Source organism: Chiloscyllium plagiosum, unplaced genomic scaffold, assembly GCF_037043375.1.
Source record: "Chiloscyllium plagiosum isolate Xiang-an unplaced genomic scaffold, Cpla_swu_hap1 HiC_scaffold_39, whole genome shotgun sequence".
In the NCBI taxonomy this organism is placed as follows: domain Eukaryota; kingdom Metazoa; phylum Chordata; class Chondrichthyes; order Orectolobiformes; family Hemiscylliidae; genus Chiloscyllium; species Chiloscyllium plagiosum.
The window spans coordinates 24,313,691-24,334,769 of record NW_028270177.1 but is presented as its reverse complement, the minus strand read 5'-3'; the positions used below and the strand labels follow the sequence as shown (position 1 = coordinate 24,334,769).

The 21,079-nt window shown below is 42.2% G+C and overlaps 1 protein-coding gene across 1 annotated transcript in view; it reads right to left on the bottom strand.

The window, feature by feature from the left end:
* Positions 1-20,767, bottom strand: part of dnaaf4 (dynein axonemal assembly factor 4) — a 31,056-nt gene extending 10,289 nt beyond the window's left edge. The window contains exons 1-9 of the mRNA XM_043677046.2: positions 20,645-20,767; positions 18,550-18,697; positions 18,252-18,385; positions 14,043-14,283; positions 11,979-12,121; positions 10,387-10,496; positions 2,249-2,402; positions 1,552-1,657; positions 12-128 (exon numbers count right to left, since the gene is read on the bottom strand). Of these exons, the coding sequence (XP_043532981.2) occupies positions 19-128; positions 1,552-1,657; positions 2,249-2,402; positions 10,387-10,496; positions 11,979-12,121; positions 14,043-14,283; positions 18,252-18,385; positions 18,550-18,697; positions 20,645-20,767 (1,269 nt within the window). The 3' untranslated portion in view covers positions 12-18. The remainder of the gene's footprint in view (positions 1-11; positions 129-1,551; positions 1,658-2,248; positions 2,403-10,386; positions 10,497-11,978; positions 12,122-14,042; positions 14,284-18,251; positions 18,386-18,549; positions 18,698-20,644) is intronic.
* Between the last annotated feature and the right edge of the window lie 312 nt (positions 20,768-21,079).

The following is a 21,079-nucleotide window of genomic DNA, read 5'->3' as shown; positions in this document are numbered from 1 at the left end:
ACATTTCTTACCTTGCTTTTAGGGGTCTGGAGGTGTTCCTTGAATCACTCGTCGTATCTTTTCTGCATCGTCTTGTATTGTCTTGTTATTTGGGTCAATCTTGAGAGCCGCTTCAAAATCCTGAAGGCCTGCCAGACCATAAATTAAATAATCCCTTGAATAAATCAAATCTGCTGTGATGTGATTGTAAACCACAAAATTCATATTGAATTACTAGAATGTCTGCAAGATCTCAGTTGAAGAAGCAGTGGGAAAATATAATTGGCTTCAGTGTGCCTAGACTATTAACAGGAAAAAATATCAGAATTCTAAATTATGATTAGCAAGCAATTGCAGATTTTGCACATTTGCTGAGTGTGTTTCTCTTCACCCTCAATGATGGCGAGATGAAGTTTGGTTAGAACACATGCCAAATTGCATAGTTCACCAACACTGACAACCACACAGCTAAATCCCATAGCTCCATGTTCCAACATAACTTTGTTAAGGTTTAGATGGACAGGTTGAGTTGGGAAAAAATGAAGTTTTATCTCCTCACTCCTTGTGATGTTGGGCATATAAAGGTATGGTGGTACAGTGGTTAGCACTGCTGCCTCACAGCGCCAGGGGCCATGGTTCAATTTCAGCCTTGGGTGACTGTCTGTGTGGCATTTGCATGCTCTCCCATGTCTATGTGGATTTCTTCCAGGTGCTCTGGGTTCCTCCAAAAGTCCAAAGATATGTAGGTTAGGTGGATTGGCCAAAATGAATTGCCCATAGTGTCCTGGGTTAGCTGTGGTCACCGTGAGGTTACGGAAATAGGCTGGGATGCTCTTTGGAGGACTCTGGAAAATTCAATGGGCCGAATAGCCTCTCCGTACAGCTTAGGGATTCTATAATTCTATAAATGACCTGAAAAGTGAGAAAATAAGGGAAAGAGCGAAGCACAAAGAAATAGCTATATGCTATTGTTTTGCTGACTGTGGTTAAAATTTATTCTTAAACACACACTAATCTGTACATTGCCATACCTGAAGTTAATTCTAAATAACTTCAGAGTTCATTAACTGGTGCGGTATTTGAATCTTCACATATTACAGTATTAAGGAAAGAATGAGAAAGAGGAAAAAAGTTGGGAAGGGAAAAACTGGTGTAGCCCTGTTTTAATTCCAATATCTAATATTTGCTAATTATATATTACTACATTTTTTTCATATGTTTGTGGGATAGGGATGTTGCTGGCTTCACCAGCAATTATTGCTCATCCAGAGGACGGTTAAGAGCCAACTACATTGCCAAGAGTCTGGAGACACATGAGCCAGACGAGGTAAAGAGGCAGATTTTCTTCCCGAAAGTCCCAAAAGTCTGTTTTATAATTTACCATAATTTATGAACAATAAAAAGGCTTTCTCTTAATTCCATATTTTTAACAAATTCAAATTTCACCAACTACCATAATAGACTTTGAATCCATATCCCCAGAACAACAGGCGAGAGTTCTGGATTACTAGTCGAGTGAAATTACCACTATCCCCTAATTTCAGTGCACAAAGTATCAAAAAGTTCTCTTACCTTCTACGTAGAGTTCCAGCTCACAAAATGCTGTTCCTCTTCGAACATGGGCTTTCAGTCTGCTACTTGCATTATCTGGAACAGCAGGAGTTAACAAATCAAGTGCCTAAAGGAAAAATATATAGTTAAGCAAGTAAAAAGATATAATATAAAAAGAGCTGTAGGTTATGTTTAAAAAGTGTGTGTAAAATATTCCAAGAGTAGTAAGTAACTTAAAGCATCATGCACCAACCTAGCAATCACAGTGTTTCCACTCAGGCCACAGATTAAAATAGCAAATCAAGTCCCGGTGACTGCCACAGAATTTAATCCGTATCTATTTAAAAAGAATACTGTCATTTTGGCTGGATGATTTTGCAACCTTCAATTTAATGAGTTGCTCTAGCATAAGAGAGGGAATGATTGTGGCCCCTGTTTATCCCCTGACACAGGAAGCAATGCATTCCACATCAGAGAAATAAAAATGTGGGACAAATAACCAAACGCCAATCCCTTCATAACAAATATATAATTTCATATTGTTCTGTAACAGATGGAATTTTATGATTTACCTTAATTTTGTAACTGACCCTGATGCAAAAAGTGACTTGGACACAGGAAGGTTCTTAAATGTGCACACAAACTGAATTATGGTTAATTTTGCCTTATTCAATTGATCAGCATTAACTAATTTCCCAGAAACTGAACATGAACTAACCTTGGAGGAGTCTTCAATGGCTTTGTGTAAATTTCTTAGTTTAAGGTGGCTTGCAGCCCGGTTCAGATATAGGGCTGGAAGTTTATTATTCAATTGTATTCCCAAATTATAGGCATTAATTGCTGCAAGATAATCTCCGGATGCAAACAGCTTGCTGGAAGAGAAAAATAATATTTGAACAATATGATAACCTGATTTGAAGTGTATTACAGGGAAATTAAACAGGTCTTCATGGCTAACAATGTACAGACTGCCACAAATGAAGATCACTTACTGCAGTTAGTTATTACTTTATTATCGACAACAATGTAATATATTCCAGAATTTCTTTCAGAGGATACATAGAAAAGGCAAATCATTGAATTAATTTTCCAAGTGCCACATAATTATGTGAAAGACCAAACAGTTCCTGTTCATAAACAATTTGAATATGGAGGGCTACAGAGTTGCGGCATCACTGACTTCACCTAACATAGATGCATGCATTGTTTTCAAAGGACAATATGGTTAATTGTAACATTTACATTCTGAGTGGAAAGTAAGTTTCAACCAATTAGGTAGCAGATAGAAAGGCAAATGCAGGAAAGGCAATGGCATAGTGGTATTATCACTAGGCTATTAATCCAGAAACCAAGGAAATATTCTGGAGACTCAGGTTCAGAACCCCCCATGGCAGTTGGTGGAATTTTAATTCAATAAAAATTTGGAATTAGGTAGTTCCTGCTTTGTTTCAAGGGCCAGATGCCTTATAAATATGGTTACTGGGAGACCAGATCTAACTTTTGTGACCTTGGCTGATGACTCCATTAAGCAACCCCTTGACTGAAATTGGGCATCAATACAATGCAGCCCGTTCTTCCACAAAGACTATGGTGAAGCAGATAAAAACTTCCAGAGGATGATATTCAATGTTTGGATCAGCGTTGAAGGGCATTGCAGTTCACTCCAGACAGAGTACATCACATTATCCCAAGATGCTGTATTCTGTACAACTGGAGTAGGCAACAAGGGGAGGTGATGACCTAGTGATATTATTGCCAGACCGTTAATTCAGAGACCCAGATAGGGTTCTGAGGCCCGGGTTCCAGTTCAACCATGGCAGATGGTGGAATTTGAATTCAATAAATATCTGGAATTAAGAATCTAATGAAGACCATGAATCCATTGACGATTGTTGGAAAAACCCATCAGGTTCACTGATACCCTTAAGGGAAGGAAACTGCCATCCTTACCTGGTCTGGCCTACATGTGACTCTCGACCCACAGCAACGCGGTTGACTCTTAAATGCCCTCTAGGCAATCCCATGAATGAATAAACAAAAAATGATGGATTCTGAAGAGCTGGGAGACTATCAGCAGTCATATGAGGAGGAAGATGGTGACATAGCACAGGAGGAACATCACGTTCTGCATGACTGAGCACTGAAGCATCGAGTGCAATAAGACACACTGGTTAACTGACACCAGTTCCAATAACTGAGAGCTGGTTACAGTGATTACTCATTGACTGTAGGTGTGCTGGTTCTTGAAGGGCAAGCTATCCCTGACTGCTGCCATTCGCAAATGTATCTTCTGCTTGTTTTATTGCTTGCTTTTACCATTGCTGATTAAAAGTGAATGATGTGAAACTTTTGAAGGCTTTCCTGTATGTGATGGAACCACACTGAACAATGATAAGCTGTTGGGCTACAAAGGACATTGGGGAAAGAGTAGCACTGCCTAAGATAGGACTGTAAGTTGGAATGAAGCTAAGGACAGATAAGCTGTGCAGCTTTTTCTTAAATAGCAATAGATGTTTGAATATGCACTTGTAAATGCAATGAAGCATCAGCTGTACCATCTATGTGTTAAGAAAAGCATTACTTTTGCTTGCCCTCCCACTACGTGCATGGTGAATGGTAGCTCAAAATTGCCACCACTTGGCTGAGTGCATGGCTGGGCTTTAAATACAGCATTAGCAATAGGAATCTTGGGATGTCCAGCACAGGTAAGTATTGCTACCTATGACAAGTGGAAGAATACAACAAGCAGAAAACCATAGAGGTGTGATGCAAAATAATGAGGCAGGTTGGGAAGAGAGCATGAGAAAAATTGCCAGATCTTGTGGACATCACCATGACACTCACCAAAATTGGTATTTAGCCAATTCTGGTGAGATTCAGCACTTTATATCACCGTTTTTCCAACTATTATGTTATTAGCATCAGGATCAGCAGAAATCATTGAAAGGCTTCAGCAACAGACCAGAATGGCTTCTAGACTGATGGGTCAGTTATTGAATGGGTGAGCAAGTTGTTTCAATCAGTAGTCCGTCATTAATGTACTGGCTGTTTTCTCTGGATATTAAAATAATGTTTAAACAAATGCAATGATGAGTAGTTTTTTTAATCCTCAAATCATCTTCCTATCTCATTGACTAACACTTTCCTGGAGAATTGCAGAAGTACTTCAAATAAAGTATTTCCTCAGAGATGGTGAGATTGTAATATTCTGTGTCACAAACTGCTGCTAAAGCAAATAAATTTCCACCAGTCAAGTACATCTTGTGAGTGGCATTTATTCAAGCAAATGTCACAATATCATTTGTCAAGATATTTTGGCAGAATCATATCATCTCTCATTTTCTGCCCATGTCTCTTTTTTTCAGCATCTACCTTAATTCTTGTTTAAAAGCTCTTATACGCTCAGCAGCAGTTGTTTTGACAGCAGGTTGAGACAGAGAATTCCACACTCTAACCAACTCTTTTTGTGTCTTCACCCAATTTTTATGCATATACATGTCTGGCAAGAATTACTGTATAGTGACCAAAGCAAAAACACGGGGTAATTCTCTCCTTTTTAACCAAAGGCAGTTAAGACTCCTTTCAGTCACTGTGTGAAGATCATACAGCTAATTCCCTTCAATGTCTCAACTTTACTTCTACATTTTCCCAATGAAGTGTCTCCATTTATTTGGTGCCTTTTCGAATTAACTTTCTTAATTTTCGTTCGTCACAAGCAGAGACTCCCGTGAATTAGTAGAGCTGTTCAGTAGAGCTTTTGAGTGCTTTGAAGATGTCCCTAACAATTGTTTCCAACAATCGACAATGGATTCATGCCATGACCATGTGGAATACTTGTTTCAGAAGTCTCCTGTCAGGCATATAAATGATATGCTCTGCCTAGCGGAAATGGTTTTGTGGTTAAGTCTTCCATTGTGGATATGTTGGCTTGGGAGAGAATACTGCTGTTTGATCACCTTTCTTGCTATTGAATTTGGAGAATTTGCAAAGGTATCACTGGTAGCATTTGTCCAATGCCTCAAATGGCCTGAGGAGGTTCCCCAGATATAGAAATGGACATATTGTTCAGGATCTCACCGTTGATCTTAATTAACAAATTATTGTGGCATGAGAGCTGACTGGAAGAGGGGACCTTACATTTTCTTGAGTTTAGTGAAAAGCCTATTGTTTCAAATGCTTCAATGAAGGAATCAACAATCACTTTGGACACAGTTTTTAAGTGAATACACACACAAGCATCATCTGTTTACTGCACCCACTCACCGGAGCTGAGTGGTTTTAGTATTGGATGGAAGGTGATATGAATTAAACAGTTTCCCATCTGTTAGGAAAATTACTTCCGTCAGTGGGTAATTTGGGGGTGAGGTGCAGTATTGCAGACAAGAAGTTGGAGAATAAGTTTGGTGTAATGAAACAGGAGAAAGTGAGGTCTGCAGATGCTGGAGATCAAAGCTGAAACTTTATTGCTGGAACAGCACAGCAGGCCAGGCAGCATCCAGGGAACAGAAGATTCGACGTTTCGGGCACATGCCCTTCTTCAGGAATGAGCAGAGAGTGTTCAGCAGGAGAAGATAAAAGGTAGGGAGGAGGGACTTGGAGGAGGGGCGTTGGAAATGTGATAGGTGGAAAGAGGTCAAGGTGAGGGTGATAGGTCGGAGTAGGGTGGAGGCGGAGAGGTCAAGAAGAAGACTGCAGGTCAGGAAGGCGGTGCCGTGCTGGAGGGATTCGGCTGAGACAAGGTGGGGGGAGGGGGGATGAAGAAACTGGTGAAGTCCAAGTTCATCCCCTGTGGTTGGAGGGTTCCCAGTCGGAAGATAAGACGCTCCTCCGACCGTCGCGTTGTTGTGGTTTGGCGGTGGATGAGTCCAATGACCTGCATATCCTCGGTGGAGTGGGAGGGGGGAGTTGAAATGCTGTGCTACAGGGTGATTGGGTTGGTTCGTCCGGGTGGCCCAGAGGTGCTCTCTGAATCGCTCCGCAAGTAGGCGGCCTGTCTCCCCAATATAGAGGAGGCCACACCGGCTGCAGCGGATGCAGTAGATAATGTGGGTGGAGGTGCAGGTGAATCTGTGGCGGATATGGAAGTTTCCTTTGGGGCCTTGGAGAGAAGTGAGGGGGGAGGTGTGGGCGCAAGTGTTGCACCTCCTGCGGTTGCAAGGGAAGGTGCCGGGAGTGGAGGTTGGGTTGGTGGGGGGTATGGATCTGACAAGGGAGTCGCGGAGGGAGTGGTCTCTACGGAAAGCTGATAGAGGAGGGGAGGGAAATATATCCTTGGTGGTGGGGTCCGTTTGGAGGTGGCGGAAGTGACGGCGGATGATGCGCTGTACATGGAGATTGGTGGGGTGGTAGGTGAGGACCAGTGGGGTTCTGTCCTGGTGGCGGTTGGAGGGGCGGGGCTCAAGGGCGGAGGAGCGGGAAGTGGAGGAGATGCGGTGGAGGGCATCGTCGATCATGTCGGGGGGGAAATTGCGGTCCTTGAAGAAGGAGGCCGTCTGTGTTGTGCGTATTTTGAACTGGTCCTCCTGGGAGCAGATGCGGCGGAGACGAAGGAATTGGGAGAATGGGATGGCGTTTTTACAGGGGGCGGGGTGGGAGGAGGTGTAGTCCAGGTAGCTGTGGGAGTCGGTCGGTTTGTAGTAGATGTCCGTGTTGATTCGGTCGTCTGAGATAAAAACAGAAAGGTCTAGGAAGGGGAGGGAGGAGTCCGAGACTGTCCAGATGAATTTGAGGTCGGGGTGGAAGGTGTTAGTGTAGTGGATGAACTGTTCAACCTCCTCGTGGGAGCACGAGGTAGCGCCGATACAGTCATCAATGTAGCGGAGGAAAAGATGGGGGGTGGGGCCAGTGTAGTTGCGGAAGATGGATTGTTCCACATACCCTACGAAGAGGCAGGCATAGCTGGGGCCCATGCGGGTGCCCATGGCTACTCCTTTTGTTTGGAGAAAGTGGGAGGATTGGAAAGAAAAGTTGTTCAGGGTGAGGACCAGTTCAGTCAGTCGAAGGAGGGTGTCGGTGGAAGGGTACTGGGTGGTACGGCGGGAAAGGAAAAAGCGGAGTGCTTTGAGTCCTTCGTGATGGGGGATGGAGGTGTACAGGGACTGGATGTCCATGGTGAAGATGAGGCGTTGGGGACCGGGGAAGCGGAAATCCTGGAGGAGGTGGAGGGCGTGGGTGGTGTCACGGACGTAGGTGGGGAGTTCTTGGACTAATGGGGACAGGACCGTGTCGAGGTAGGAGGAGATGAGTTCGGTGGGGCAGGAGCAGGCTGAGACGATGGGTCGTCCGGGGCAGTCAGGTTTGTGGATTTTGGGCAGGAGGTAGAAACGGGCGGTTCGGGGTTGTGGTACTATGAGGTTGGAGGCGGTGGATGGGAGGTCCCCTGAGGTGATGAGGTTATGGATGGTCTGGGAGATGATGGTTTGGTGGTGGGGGGTGGGGTCATGGTCAAGGGGGCAGTAGGAGGAGGTATCTGCGAGCTGGCGTTTGGCCTCAGCGGTGTAGAGGTCGGTGCGCCAAACTACTACTGCGCCTCCCTTGTCAGCTGGTTTGATGGTGAGGTTGGGGTTGGAACGGAGGGAGTGGAGGGCTGTGCGTTCCGAGGGTGAGAGGTTGGAGTGGGTGGGAGGGGTGTGGGAGTTCAGGTAGCGGTTAATATCGCGGCGGCAGTTTGCAATAAAGAGGTCGAGGGCAGGTAGGAGGCCAGCACGGGGTGTCCAGGTGGACGGGGTGTGTTGGAGGTTGGAGAAGGGGTCGTCAGAGGGTGGGTGAGGGTCTTGATTGAAAAAGAAGGCACGGAGGCGAAGGCGGCGGAAGAATCGTTCAATGTCACTCCGTGTATTGAATTCATTGACCCGAGAACGTGTGGGAACGAAGGTGAGACCCCTCCTGAGGACTGATCTCTCATCCTCAGAGAGGGGCAGGTCCGGAGGGATGGTGAACACACGGCAGGGCGGGGAGCTAGGACCTGGTGTGGGACTGGAGCTGGATGTGGGGGCGGGGTTAGGCCTGGGGGCGGGGACAGAGGTCGGCGGGGGCGCGGGGTTAGGCGCGGTGACGGGACTCGGCCGGGGGGCGGGGTTAGGCGCGGTGACGGAACTCGGCCGGGGGGCGGGGTTAGGCGCGGTGACGGAACTCAGCCGGGGGGCGGGGTTAGGCGCGGTGATGGAACTGGGCCGGGGGGCGGGGTTAGGCGCGGTGACGGAACTCGGCCGGGGGGCGGGGTTAGGCGTGGTGACGGAACGCGGCCGGAGGGCGGGGTTAGGCGTGGTGACGGAACGCGGCGGGGGGGCGGAGACACATGCGGCGATGTCCGAATGCAGGTCGCTGACGTCACTGGGGGCGGAAGTAGCTGCGGCGACCACGGAGACAGAGTTTTTCCCCATACTCGCGGAGGTTTCCAATCTGTTGGCGATTGTCTTCATGACGATCGCAGAGCAGGTTGTCTGTGCCGCGATCATGAACGTTGCGAGGTCGGTGGGGGCGGAAGTGACGTCATCGTCTGCGGCGTCTGCAGCTATTGCCGCGGGCGCTGTAGCGGCCGCGTGTGTAATGGCGCCGGACTGGAGGCCGATGGAAGGTTCTGGAACAGTTGAGGAATCCGGAGTTTGGGGGTAAGTGCATGAAAGTTTTTGGTACTTACTGCCTTTAATTTCTGATATGGCTAGAAAGAACTGTTTGTTCAGTCTATGGATTCTTCTGTAAATGAAGAACAGTAGAGGTCCTTTACAGGTCTGTGAGAGAGTTGTCCTGAGCTGGGGTAGGTCGAGCTGCAGGGAGTGTAGGTACGGGCGCATGGCTGCAAGCGTGGAGTGGAGGATCCGGAGGGGGGTCCGTTGCTGGAGGCTGCGGATTTGTTGCAGGTACTGGTAGTCCTGGTTGGGTCCAAATTGTGTTGGTCGGAAGGTGATCTGGAGTCCATGGGGGATCAGTCGGTTCCGTAGGCAGGTGCTGAGAAAGGAGATATGGCTGTGGTAACGAGTCTGCTTCAGAATGTGGCTGAAGAGCTTCTGTGCAGAGGAGATGACCTGGGGTGTGCAGTGAGAGAGGGACTCACTGAAATCTTTATAGAGAGAGGCAGAGAGCTTCTTCAAGGAAGGCATCCTTGTAAGAGGATTCGCAGTAGGTTGAAATCTTCGAGGAGAAAGTGAGGTCTGCAGATGCTGGAGATCAAAGCTGAAACTTTATTGCTGGAACAGCACAGCAGGCCAGGCAGCATCCAGGGAACAGAAGATTCGACGTTTCGGGCACATGCCCTTCTTCAGGAATGAGCAGAGAGTGTTCAGCAGGAGAAGATAAAAGGTAGGGAGGAGGGACTTGGAGGAGGGGCGTTGGAAATGTGATAGGTGGAAAGAGGTCAAGGTGAGGGTGATAGGTCGGAGTAGGGTGGAGGCGGAGAGGTCAAGAAGAAGACTGCAGGTCAGGAAGGCGGTGCCGTGCTGGAGGGATTCGGCTGAGACAAGGTGGGGGGAGGGGGGATGAAGAAACTGGTGAAGTCCAAGTTCATCCCCTGTGGTTGGAGGGTTCCCAGTCGGAAGATAAGACGCTCCTCCTCCGAAATGAAATGAAACAGCCTTGCCTGACCTTGCTTGACAGAGACTCTGATGTTCCATTGATGAGGATTAAGGCTTACATGTCATCATGGAGTAGGTGGAGGATGGCAAAAACTTCTGATGGCAGGAAAACTGGAGGAGGATACTCCATAAGTCTTCACAGGTGGTGGAGACAAAGACTTTTTGAGTGTTTGAAAATGGCCAAGTACAGCAGTTGGTCCTGTTCCTTGTATTTTACCGATGAGTTAGGGAAGTGTGAAGTTTTTTAATATTACAATCAATTGTTAAAAATGTTGTCATAACTTACTTCCCCTTATCCTTCAGCCAGTCTGGATTTTTCTCCTCTTCTTTCAGGTCTTTAAGCTCAGGGATATTTGCATTTTTAGCTCGTCTAGCTTCTGCCTGTTTTCTTAACCACTGTAAACAAATGAAGAACCTTAGTTCATAAATTTTCATTGTATATTATATTTCTTAAGGCATCTTAACTTACACAAAGTTAAAAATCACACAACACCAGGTTATTTGGAAACACTAGCTTTCAGAGTGCTACTCCTTCATCAGGTAGCTGTAGAACAGGATCATAAGACACAGAATTTATAGCAAAAGATTACAGTGTCATGCAGCTGAAATGATATATTGAACAGACCTAGATTGTTGTTAAGTCTTTCATCTTTTAGAATGGGTTGCAGGTTTCGTTTCATTAATATGTATATTCCAGAATTTCTTTTAAGTTACATTCTCGAGATAACTTAAAGTTTTATGATGTCTCAGCTCAGAAACCTTTCATACATTGTATGAGCTGAGATGTCACTTTTTTTTTATAAAACCTTACGATATCTCAAGAATGTGACTTAAAAGAAGTTCTGGGATTAACATATTAATGAACCGAAACCTGCAAAGCTTTCTAAAAGATGAAAGACTTAACAGCAATCTAGGTTTGTTCAATATTTCATTTCAGCTGCATGATTCTGTAATCTTTTGCTATAAATTCTGTGTCTTATGATCCTGTTCCACAGCTACCTGAAGAAGCAGCGCTCCGAAAGCTAGTGTTTCCAAATAAACCTGTTGGACCATAACCTGGTGTTGTGTGATTTTTAACTTTGTCCACCCTAGTCCGAAACTGGCACCTCCACATCATAACTTATACAAAGCTGCTTTATAAACTTAGCAACTTCATTCTCGAAATTCTAAATCAAATCTATAAAGACCATTTTAAGTGTAAACGTTTGATCACATCCTAGATTTTCGGTTATAATATATGGACAACAAAGAAACAAGAATAAATTAAACCAAAGCTCAAATGTAAACCAACAGCAACTAATCAACAGCACCACACAGAATCATATCTAGGATTCCTCACAGTGAGTTTCAGAATTTACTTGAACTACATTAAAAATTGATCAAGATTAAGACATGACATTCATCAATGTAAGATTGTAATCCAAGTATAATCATGGCATTCCTGTACCCCAAGCAATAACAAACTAAAATCTGGCAGAAACCCAGAATAAATTTGCCTATTCATGCTATTGAAGAGGAACTCTGTATAAGTGAGTACAAAGAACAGAAAAAGATAATTAAAATGTAAAATAAATTAGAAAAAATATTAATTCCCAGCACCTACTTACAGATGCAATATTTTTTTCTACCTATTATTTTATTCTGCAAACAACAGGTTTTACTAAAATCAATACAAAACCACCATAATTTCCTTATCCTTTCAATTTGAAACTCATCTCTAACCGGATATTTAAACTAATTACGTGAGCTGCCAAACCATCAGAGTTAACAATGTATAAATACTTCTTTGTTTTCTGAGATTCACAGGTCCAGAAACAATTTCTCCATTGATTATGGCATGTGTTTGAAGAAATGTATTCACTTTTACAAAACCCAAACCTCTTCCTCCTCTGCAATAAGAGATTCTCTCAGTGCTGTAGGAAAAACTCGTGGTGTGAATTGTACTTCAATATTGCCAGCTGAACGGGGATCTGGGATGATTTTGTCATTGTAGTTTTCAGCAAACATGTTGGCAGCTGTACCTGCAATTAATCAATGGTTAAAAGTTAACCATTAAATACCATCCTGCAAAAATTATTATACTTTTTGTTTGCAGTTAGGAACTAAAGTAGGAGGAAAAGGTATCTTTATTAATATGATCTACAGATTTGCCACAGATATATCAGGAAACAACTGACTTCTTTGATAAACAAATCTTTACGATACGGAAAAAGGAATTTCAAGGCATTGAACTATGCATTGTCAAGTAGAATGAATAAAACCAAAAGTTAGCGCCAATCCAATTTATTTAACCTTATTTAAACAAAAGATATTGGAGCTGATAATGTGGTCATGTCAAGGTGGCACTAGAACTGCAAAGTACTAAACACTAAGTCACAATGTCAACTTATAAAATAAATGCGAGGTCAGCCAACTTGCATATTTCAACGCTACATATGGCATATTACACCTGCTTGATTAGATGTAACAACTTCACACCATTATTCTTCTGCTCTTGATGAGTTTTTGGCTGCTCGTGAATAGTCTAATTATTTTTCATCCAGAAAATGTTCTGGACAGAATGACCCTTTTTAGTGGGCAGGCTTTGTAGGTCCTGTAATGAACGATGTCCCTTTTTGGAGGAGAGCACCATCTTGAGGTCAAACCATAAGCAGAGTAGCATGGATGGAAAGTATGATGTTTGAGCAGGTAAGAAAAAACATTTTTGGTTAAACAAAATCAACAGTGTCAGTATAAAAAGGAATGCTTATCTTAATTGAATACATTTGAGCTGCTGTATCCTGATGTTAAGTCACAGTGCTACACATATTAGGTATTAAACACATTCAGTGTCAAACATCGCACCAGAAGATTCTGTACAGTTGCATGTTCACTTCTCAGTCCTCAGTATATTGATGAAATGTCTTCTCTCAAATAAAGGGGAGGCATTAGTATAGTGGTATTATCACTGGACTGTTAATTCAGAGATCCAGTAATGTTCTAGGGATCTGGGTTTGAATCCTGCCACAGCAGATTATGGAACTTAAATTCAATAAAAATGTGGAATTAAGAGTCCCTTGTCGGAAAAACCCATTAGTTCACTAATGTCCTTTAGGGAACGAAACTGTTATCCTTACTTCGCCTGGACTACATGTGACTCCAGACCACAGCAGTGTGGTTGACTTTTAAGTGTCCTCTGGGATGAGCAATAAATGCTGGCCTAGCCAGTGACACTCTCATCCCGTGAATGAATAAAAAGTGCTTTTTGGTGAAGTAAGTTGTTTAGCTAAATAATAAAGTATCTTTAACAAATATCCAAAAGAAAGAAATACACTTCTATAATACCTGTTTATACATACAGCAAAAAAATGACATAATATAAACATGATTTTTGGATCGAGTACTGGTTTATTATTCTCTAAATTCCAATTTAAAGCCCCAAACATCAAATTCCACACTCAGTCATGCAAAGAAGCTGCAAAAGAGAGATCAACCCATTCCCCCCAACTTATCCCCAAAATCAGCAAATCAGCATAGAATCATAGAATCCCTACAGTGCGGAAACAGACTCTTTGGCACAACAAGTCCACACCTACCTTCCAAAGAGTAACCCACCCAGACCCAATCGCCTACCGTATGACTCAGGTCAGTCATGCTGGCAGTACATTTGAATATTCCAACAAACAAGTTACTTTGTTCCAACTAACATGGGCTAACCTAAGGTCTCTCTTGGCTAAGAGTGTAGTTGAGCATAAGGGAAGGAGGAAACCAAAGGCAGGGAGAAAACTTAAAATGAGTGAGAGGTACAATGAATCTGAAATCCACTTAGCTTAATGTCACATGCTGCATCTTTTATGGGTATTCTTAAGACTTGGGTGAATGTTATTTTAAATTCTCTCTTGCTGATTTTGTCTTTATGTAAAAGGAAATCCGAATTAAATCGCTGATTTGAAATAGGTTTACCTCCTTTAACTGAATGTTTGTTTGAAGTTCGTGAGTCAGAATTCTGTATTTTGGCTTCTTCCTTCTTCTTCATCCTCCTTTTCTCTGCCTCAATTTTCTGCTTTGCATGCTTTAGTTCCTCCTTTCTCTTTAATTTCTCTTCTTCATGCTTCTGCAGCTTCCACTGTTCCAACTCTTCAGTAGCTTTTCTTCGCTCTTGTTCTTTCATCTCTTCAATCTGTTTTCTGGCATGTTCCTCTATCTGTACAATTGTCGTGCAAGTTTATTATTCTGAAACATCATGTTTATGTCAAATTTTCAAGTTTCTGACTCTCACATTTAACAATACTACAGCTTTAAGAGGTATTTTTGTCCTTTTTTTTAATAAATGAAAAAAGGTTGAGATAGAGGCACAAATCAGTCTGCTGAAAGCCAATAAAGCAAACAGGTTGTGAGGCCTTGGGTGTTTTCTCAAGTTGGAACAATAGAAGCAGCTTGAATGGGTGGGGTCAAGCTCCCACAGAACCAGGATCTTTAGTTCTGGTTTTCTGCAGGTGCTGGATGTGGAAGCTCTGATTTTTTTTCCTCTCTGTTTTAGTTAAAAGCTGGGGTTCTCTTCCTGCTGCTAGAATTGCATGTGAGACAATCTATTTTACCGAATTTGCCTTTGCCAAGGATGTGCTTTTGGCATGTTACTATACTGAAATAGTTAATTAGTGGTTGTTAATATATATGTTCTTTTGTTAACCATTTCAGTAGAGTTACAGTTAAGTCAATTCTTTTCTTTTATTTTCATTCTATCTGTATTTTAACTATAGTGTAAATATAAAGTGTATTTGGCTTGAAGTCAAGTAGTTTCACCCATTGAATTGCAGCTGGAATGCAACCCCTTACACTTACCTTTAAAGTAAGAAGATGTTAGGGTCTAGACTATCTTCTTGATATATTTTCAGGGGGTTTGGTCTGGTTCATTACACAAGTTTATAAAAATTTCATTCTAATTAAATCTACGAACTTCGTATCAGAATGTACTTTAGCTTTACAATGAAGCTTAAAGAGTGTTTTAAGTATTTCTACATTTTTAGTAATGCATATTGCAATGTTGGTGGGAAAAGTAGAAATGAAAATTACATTAATACTTTATGGATTGCTAGCATAGAAAATGTAAATCTAATAAGCATACTTCAGATAGAAAAGGAATGACTATAATTTTAGACAGCGGATGGAGTCAGTGGAAACACAAAAAACTGAGGCATGGTATACGTTGTGTGAAAGAAAGAAGAAATGTTAATCTGTACAATCAGATTCAGTAGATGACAGAAGGTACTGATTACAGAGTAAATTTTGGAGAATTCTCTCTCCTCACAATGCAATTAGGCTACCGACACAACCATAAATAAATCCTCTTACAATTGATGTAGTTTACACCTTTGCTAGAATTATAAATGTAAGATAAAAGAATTAAAGTATGAAAAATGGAGGCAAATTATTGACATAATCCAAACCATCCACCAGCATGTAATTTGTTCCAAGTTTGTATTCATGGGTAATGTATGTTGAATGAAGAATTAGTTATAGAGATGTACAGCACAGAAACAGATCCTTCATTCCAACTTGTCCATGCAAACCAGTTATCCCAACCTAATCTGCTCCCATTTGCCAGCACTTGGCCCATATCCCTCTAAACCCTTCCTATTCATATACACATCCAGATGCCTTTTAAATATTGCAATTGTTTTCCACCACTTCCTCTGACAACTCATTCCATACACGTACCACTCTCTGCATGAAAAAGTTGCCCTTTAGGACTCTTTTATATCTTTCCCCTCTCACCTTAAACCTATGCCCTCTAGTTCTGGAATTCCCCCACCCCAGGGAAAAGACTTTGTCTATTTATCCTATCCATGCCACTCATGATTTTGTAAACCTCTATAAGGTCACCCCTCAGCCTCCGATGCTCCAGGGAAAACAGCCCCAGCCTATTCAGCCTCTCCCTACACTCAAATCCTCAAACTCTGGCAACATCCTTATAAATCTTTTCTGAACCCTTTCAAGTTTCACAACATTCTTTCAATAGGAAGGAGACCAGAATTGCATGCAATATTCCAAAAGTGGCCTAACCAACATCCTGTACAACCGCAACATGACCTCCCAATTCCTATACTCAATACTATGACCAACAAAGGAAAGCATACCAAATGCCTTCTTCACTATCCCATCTACCTGCAACTCTACTTTCAAGGAGCTATGAACTTGCACTCCAAGGTTTCTTTGTTCAGCAACACTCCCTAGGACCTTACTTTCTGCTAAGATTTGCTTTCTCAAAATGCAGCACCTCACATTTACTTAAATTAAATTCCATCTGCCACTCCTCAGCCCATTGGCCCATCTAATCAAGATTCCGTTGTACTCTGAGGTAATCTTCTTCACTGTCCATTACACCTCCAATTTTGGTGTCATCTGCAAACTTACTAGCTATACTTCCTACGTTCACATCCAAATCATTTACATAAATGACGAAAAGTAGTGGACCCAGCACCGATCCTTGTCGCACTCCACCGGTCACAGGTCTCCAGTCTGAAAAACAACCCTCCACCACCACCCTCTGTCTTCTACCTTTGAGCCAGTTCTGTATCTAAATGGCTAGTTCTCCCTGTATTCCATGAGATCTAACCTTGCTAAGCAGTCTCCCATGGGGAACCTTGTTGAATGCCTTATTTAAGTCCATGTAGATCACGTCCACCCCTCTGCCCTCATCAATCCTCTTTGTTACTTCAAAAAAAATTCATGAGACATGATTTCCCACGCACAAAGCCATGTTGACTATCCCTAATCAGTCCTTGCTTTTCTAAATACACATAAATCCTGTCACTCAGGATTTCCTCCAACAACTTGCCCACCACCAACATCAGGCTCACTGATTTTTAGTTCCCTGGCTTGTCCTTACCGCCTTTCTTAAACAGTGGCACCACGTTAGCCAACCTCCAGTCTTCTGGCACCTCACCTGTGACTATCAATGATACAAATATCTCAGTAAGAGGCCCAGCAATCACTTCCCTAGTTTCCCACAGGGTTCTAGGGTACACCTGATCAGGTCCTGGGATTTATCCACCATTATGTGTTTCAAGACATCCAGCACTTTCTCCTCTGTAATATGGACATTTTTCAAGATGACACCATCTATTTCCCTACATTCTATATCTTTCATGTTCATCTCACAGTAAACACTGATGCAAAATACTCGTTTAGTATCTCCCCCAACTCCTGCAGCTCCACACAAAGGCCACCTTGCTGATCATTAAGGGGCCCTATTGTCTCCCTTTTACCCTTTTGTCCTTATGTATTTGTAAAAACCCTTTGGATTCTCCTTAACCCTATTTGCCAAAGCTATCTCATGTCCCCTTCTTGTCCTCCTGATTTCCCTTTTAAGTATACTTACTGCCTTTATACTCTAAGAATTCACTCGATCTCTCCTGATATATGCTTCCTTCTTTTTCTTCACCAAACCCCGAATTTCTCTAGTCATCCAGCATTCCCTACACTTACCAGCCTTTCCTTTCACCCGAACAGAAATATACTGTCTCTGGACTCTTGTTATCTCATTTCTGAAGGCTTCCCATTTTCCAGCAATCCCTTTACCTGAAAACATCTTCCCTCAATTAGCTTTTGAAAGTTTTGCCTAACATCGTCAATATTAACCTTCCTCCAATTTAGAACTTCAACTTTTAGATCTTTGGAACAAAGTCAAACAAAAGGTTAATACAACAAGCTTTTCATACAACTATGAGAGAAGCCTAACAAGGATAAAAGTGTATATGTATACAATCTTATATTCTTTGAATTAATGAGATTGTAACATTTGAATGATTGTCTCACATTACCACCACTCCATTTGATTATATTAGTCAAGCCTTTGACTATCAATCCTCAAGTTTTAAGTTTATATCTTGTAGCATTGTCAAAAAGGAAAAGAGTATTACAGAAAATGTGCGAGATCTGCATAGGGGAGATAAGTCTTGTTTTGATTAAATTACTATGTTACTACACTACCATGACTGCTGGCCATCTTGAACTGTACTCGAGACTTTAATTCCTTTTCTAGCTTTATTGTACAAATGGCTTGAATTCATAGTTTTATATCAAATTACTCTGTCAGTAAGTCTATTTTAAGTAGACAATATTGTGCACAACAAGAAGATTAAATATTTTAACAGGTTCTACAATAGTTACCTTCATTGTCTTTTCCAATGAGTACTTCTCATTTTCTCGTTTTTTAATTGCCTTTTCTTTTGCTGCCTCTTGTGCCTTTTCTTGAGCAGCAAGTATTGCATTCTCCCTCCTTTTCTGCAACTTTTCCTTACTAACTATCAAAGAACAGTCAATGTAATTATATGATGCAAAGAAAAACTAGTTATGTCTAACTACAAAATTTAAAGTAACTGTCATGAGCAGTACTGCTAATGCAATTCATATCCATTTTAATTTTATAGGATTCAATATATAGCAAAATATCTAAATCATTGCTTACCTTCAACCGTTGTAAGTTGCTCCCACATTCGCGATTCTTTCTTACACAAGGTGAAGATAACAACATCATTGCCAACTTTAGCAGAGCTTTTCGATTCATCAATAGAAGCAAATAATATTACCTCAAACAGAAATGGAGGAAAGTTCACCTGTTAAAGTAAAAAATTTAGAATCAAAATCTGGAGGCAAAGGCTCGAAGGTAGAAGTCAAAAGGTGGTGATGGAGGGTTGGTTTTCACACTGGAGGCCTGTGACCAGCAATGTGCCACAAGGATCGGTGCTGGGTCCACTGTTTTTCATTGATTTGGATGTAAATATAGTAGGTATGGTTAGTAAGTTTGCACATGACACCAAAAGTGGAGGTGTGGTCGACAACGAAGAAGGTTACCTCAGAGTACAAGAGAATCTTGATCAGATGGGCCATTGGGGCAAAGGCTGGGCATATGAAGTTTAATTTAGATAAATGTGAGGTGTTGCATTTTGGAAAGGTAAATCAGGACAGGACTTATATACTTAATAGTAAGGTCCTCGGGAGTGTTGCTGAACAAAGAGTCCTTGGACTGCAGGTTCATAGTTCCTTGAAAGAGGAGTTACAAGTAGATAGGATAGTGAAGGTGGCATTTGGTATGCTTGCCTTTATTGGTCAGTGCATTGAGTATAGGAGTTGGGAGGTCATGTTGCAGCTATACTGGACATTGGTTCGGCCACTATTGGAATACTGTGTGCAATTCTGGTCTCCCTGCTAAGGAAGAATGTTGTGAACCTTGAAAGTGTTCAGAACAGATTTACAAGGATGTTGGCAGGGGTGGAGGGTTTCAGCTATAGGGAGAGGCTGAATAGGCTGCAGCTATTCTTCATCGAGTGTCAGAGGCTGAGGGATGATCTTATAGGAGGTTTATAAAATCATGAGAGGCATGGAGAGGGTAAACATTGTGAGGGAGTCCAAAACTAGAGAGCATAGGTTTAAATTGAGAGGGGAAAGATTTAACAGAGACCAAAAGGGCTAACTTTTCAAACAAAGGGTGGTGAGTGTATTGAATGGATTGCCAGAGGAAGTGATGGAGATTGGTACAATACAACGTTTAAAAGGCATAGGTATAGGAATAGGAAGACTTTAGAGGGATTTGGGCCAAATGGTCAACATGGACATGGTGGACTGAAGGGTCTGTTTCTGTGCAGTATATCTACATAACTCTATGAATCTAAATGCAGGTTCGCAATTCCAAAGTAAATTAAGTGTATTCATTCTCTACTTCTTTTATAAACTAAAAACAGAAATTTAATGTAGCTCAATACATTAACAATCTTTTTAAATGATTTGTGGATGAGGACTATTCTAAGGGTTGCACCAATGCCACATTCATGTGATTAAAGGTCAGTCTGTGGGAAGTTAAAAATCATAGAACACCAAGTTATAGTCTGACAGTTTTAATTGGAAGCACTACTTTTCGGAGCACTGCTTCTTCATCAGGTGGTTGTCTGTGGAAATGAATAGCAGCTACTGGAGCTTTTAGGAGTTGACAATGGGTTGTGTGTGGTAGCAGCCCATTTTTGGGCTCTATCTCCACCTGCTGTTTACTCTTCCCCTCTCCATCTTCTATATAAATACCAATCTTTTCCTAATTCGGAGATGCCGGTGTTGGACTGGGGTGTACAAAGTTAAAAATCACACAACACCAGGTTATAGTCCAACAGGTTTAATTGATTGTCTGTTAAGCCTTTCATCTGTTAGAATACAGTGATAGTTTCACTGTAGTGTGCTTCCAATTAAACCTGTTGGACTATAACCTGGTGTTGTGTGATTTTCAATCTTTTCCTAGTTACCATCAGTTCTGAAGAAGGGTCAATGGATCCGAAACGTCAACTGTGATTTCTCTCCGCCAAACCTGGTGAGTTTTTCCAACAATTTATGTAACGAAAATAGTTTTGTGGCTTTAAAGCACTTTGATAAAGTGACTGGCCTCACAAGGTAGAATTAAGATGGTAACAGCAGAAGCTGACAGCCTGTGCTTTCCTTGTGAAACAAATGTATAGCCCAGGGGTACAGGCAGCTCCCCTCTCCATTTCCGAGCACAGCCGCCCACGGGGATCCCTCACCTTTAAATAATCCTCGGTACAGAAAATGTCCGCTTTCCCAGCCCTCACTCCCTTCAGCGGCACCGTTATAAACACTTGGCTGTCCACCTGGTCCCAAGTGTAACCCTTAACCTGCAGCGGCATCTTTACGGACAGCAGCCCGTTGCTAAGCGACGCGCGTCCCGCTCACTGGTCCTTCCGGGTGACATGGGCTTTACTTCCGGATCAATGAGTGACAGTTTCCATGGATACCCTCCACACATTGAACCTGAGATTCCAGATTCTTCACTCAGTTCAAGACTTTTATGAAGAGTTTTTAGGGAGTCACTGCCACTTTTATGGATTCAATATGGTTTCTGATGAAAATTAATTCAAACTAATATTCAGCGATGTAGCTAAAACAAACATTTGTGTATGCTTGGAGATTTGAAACAGAAAAACACAAAGTGCTGGAGA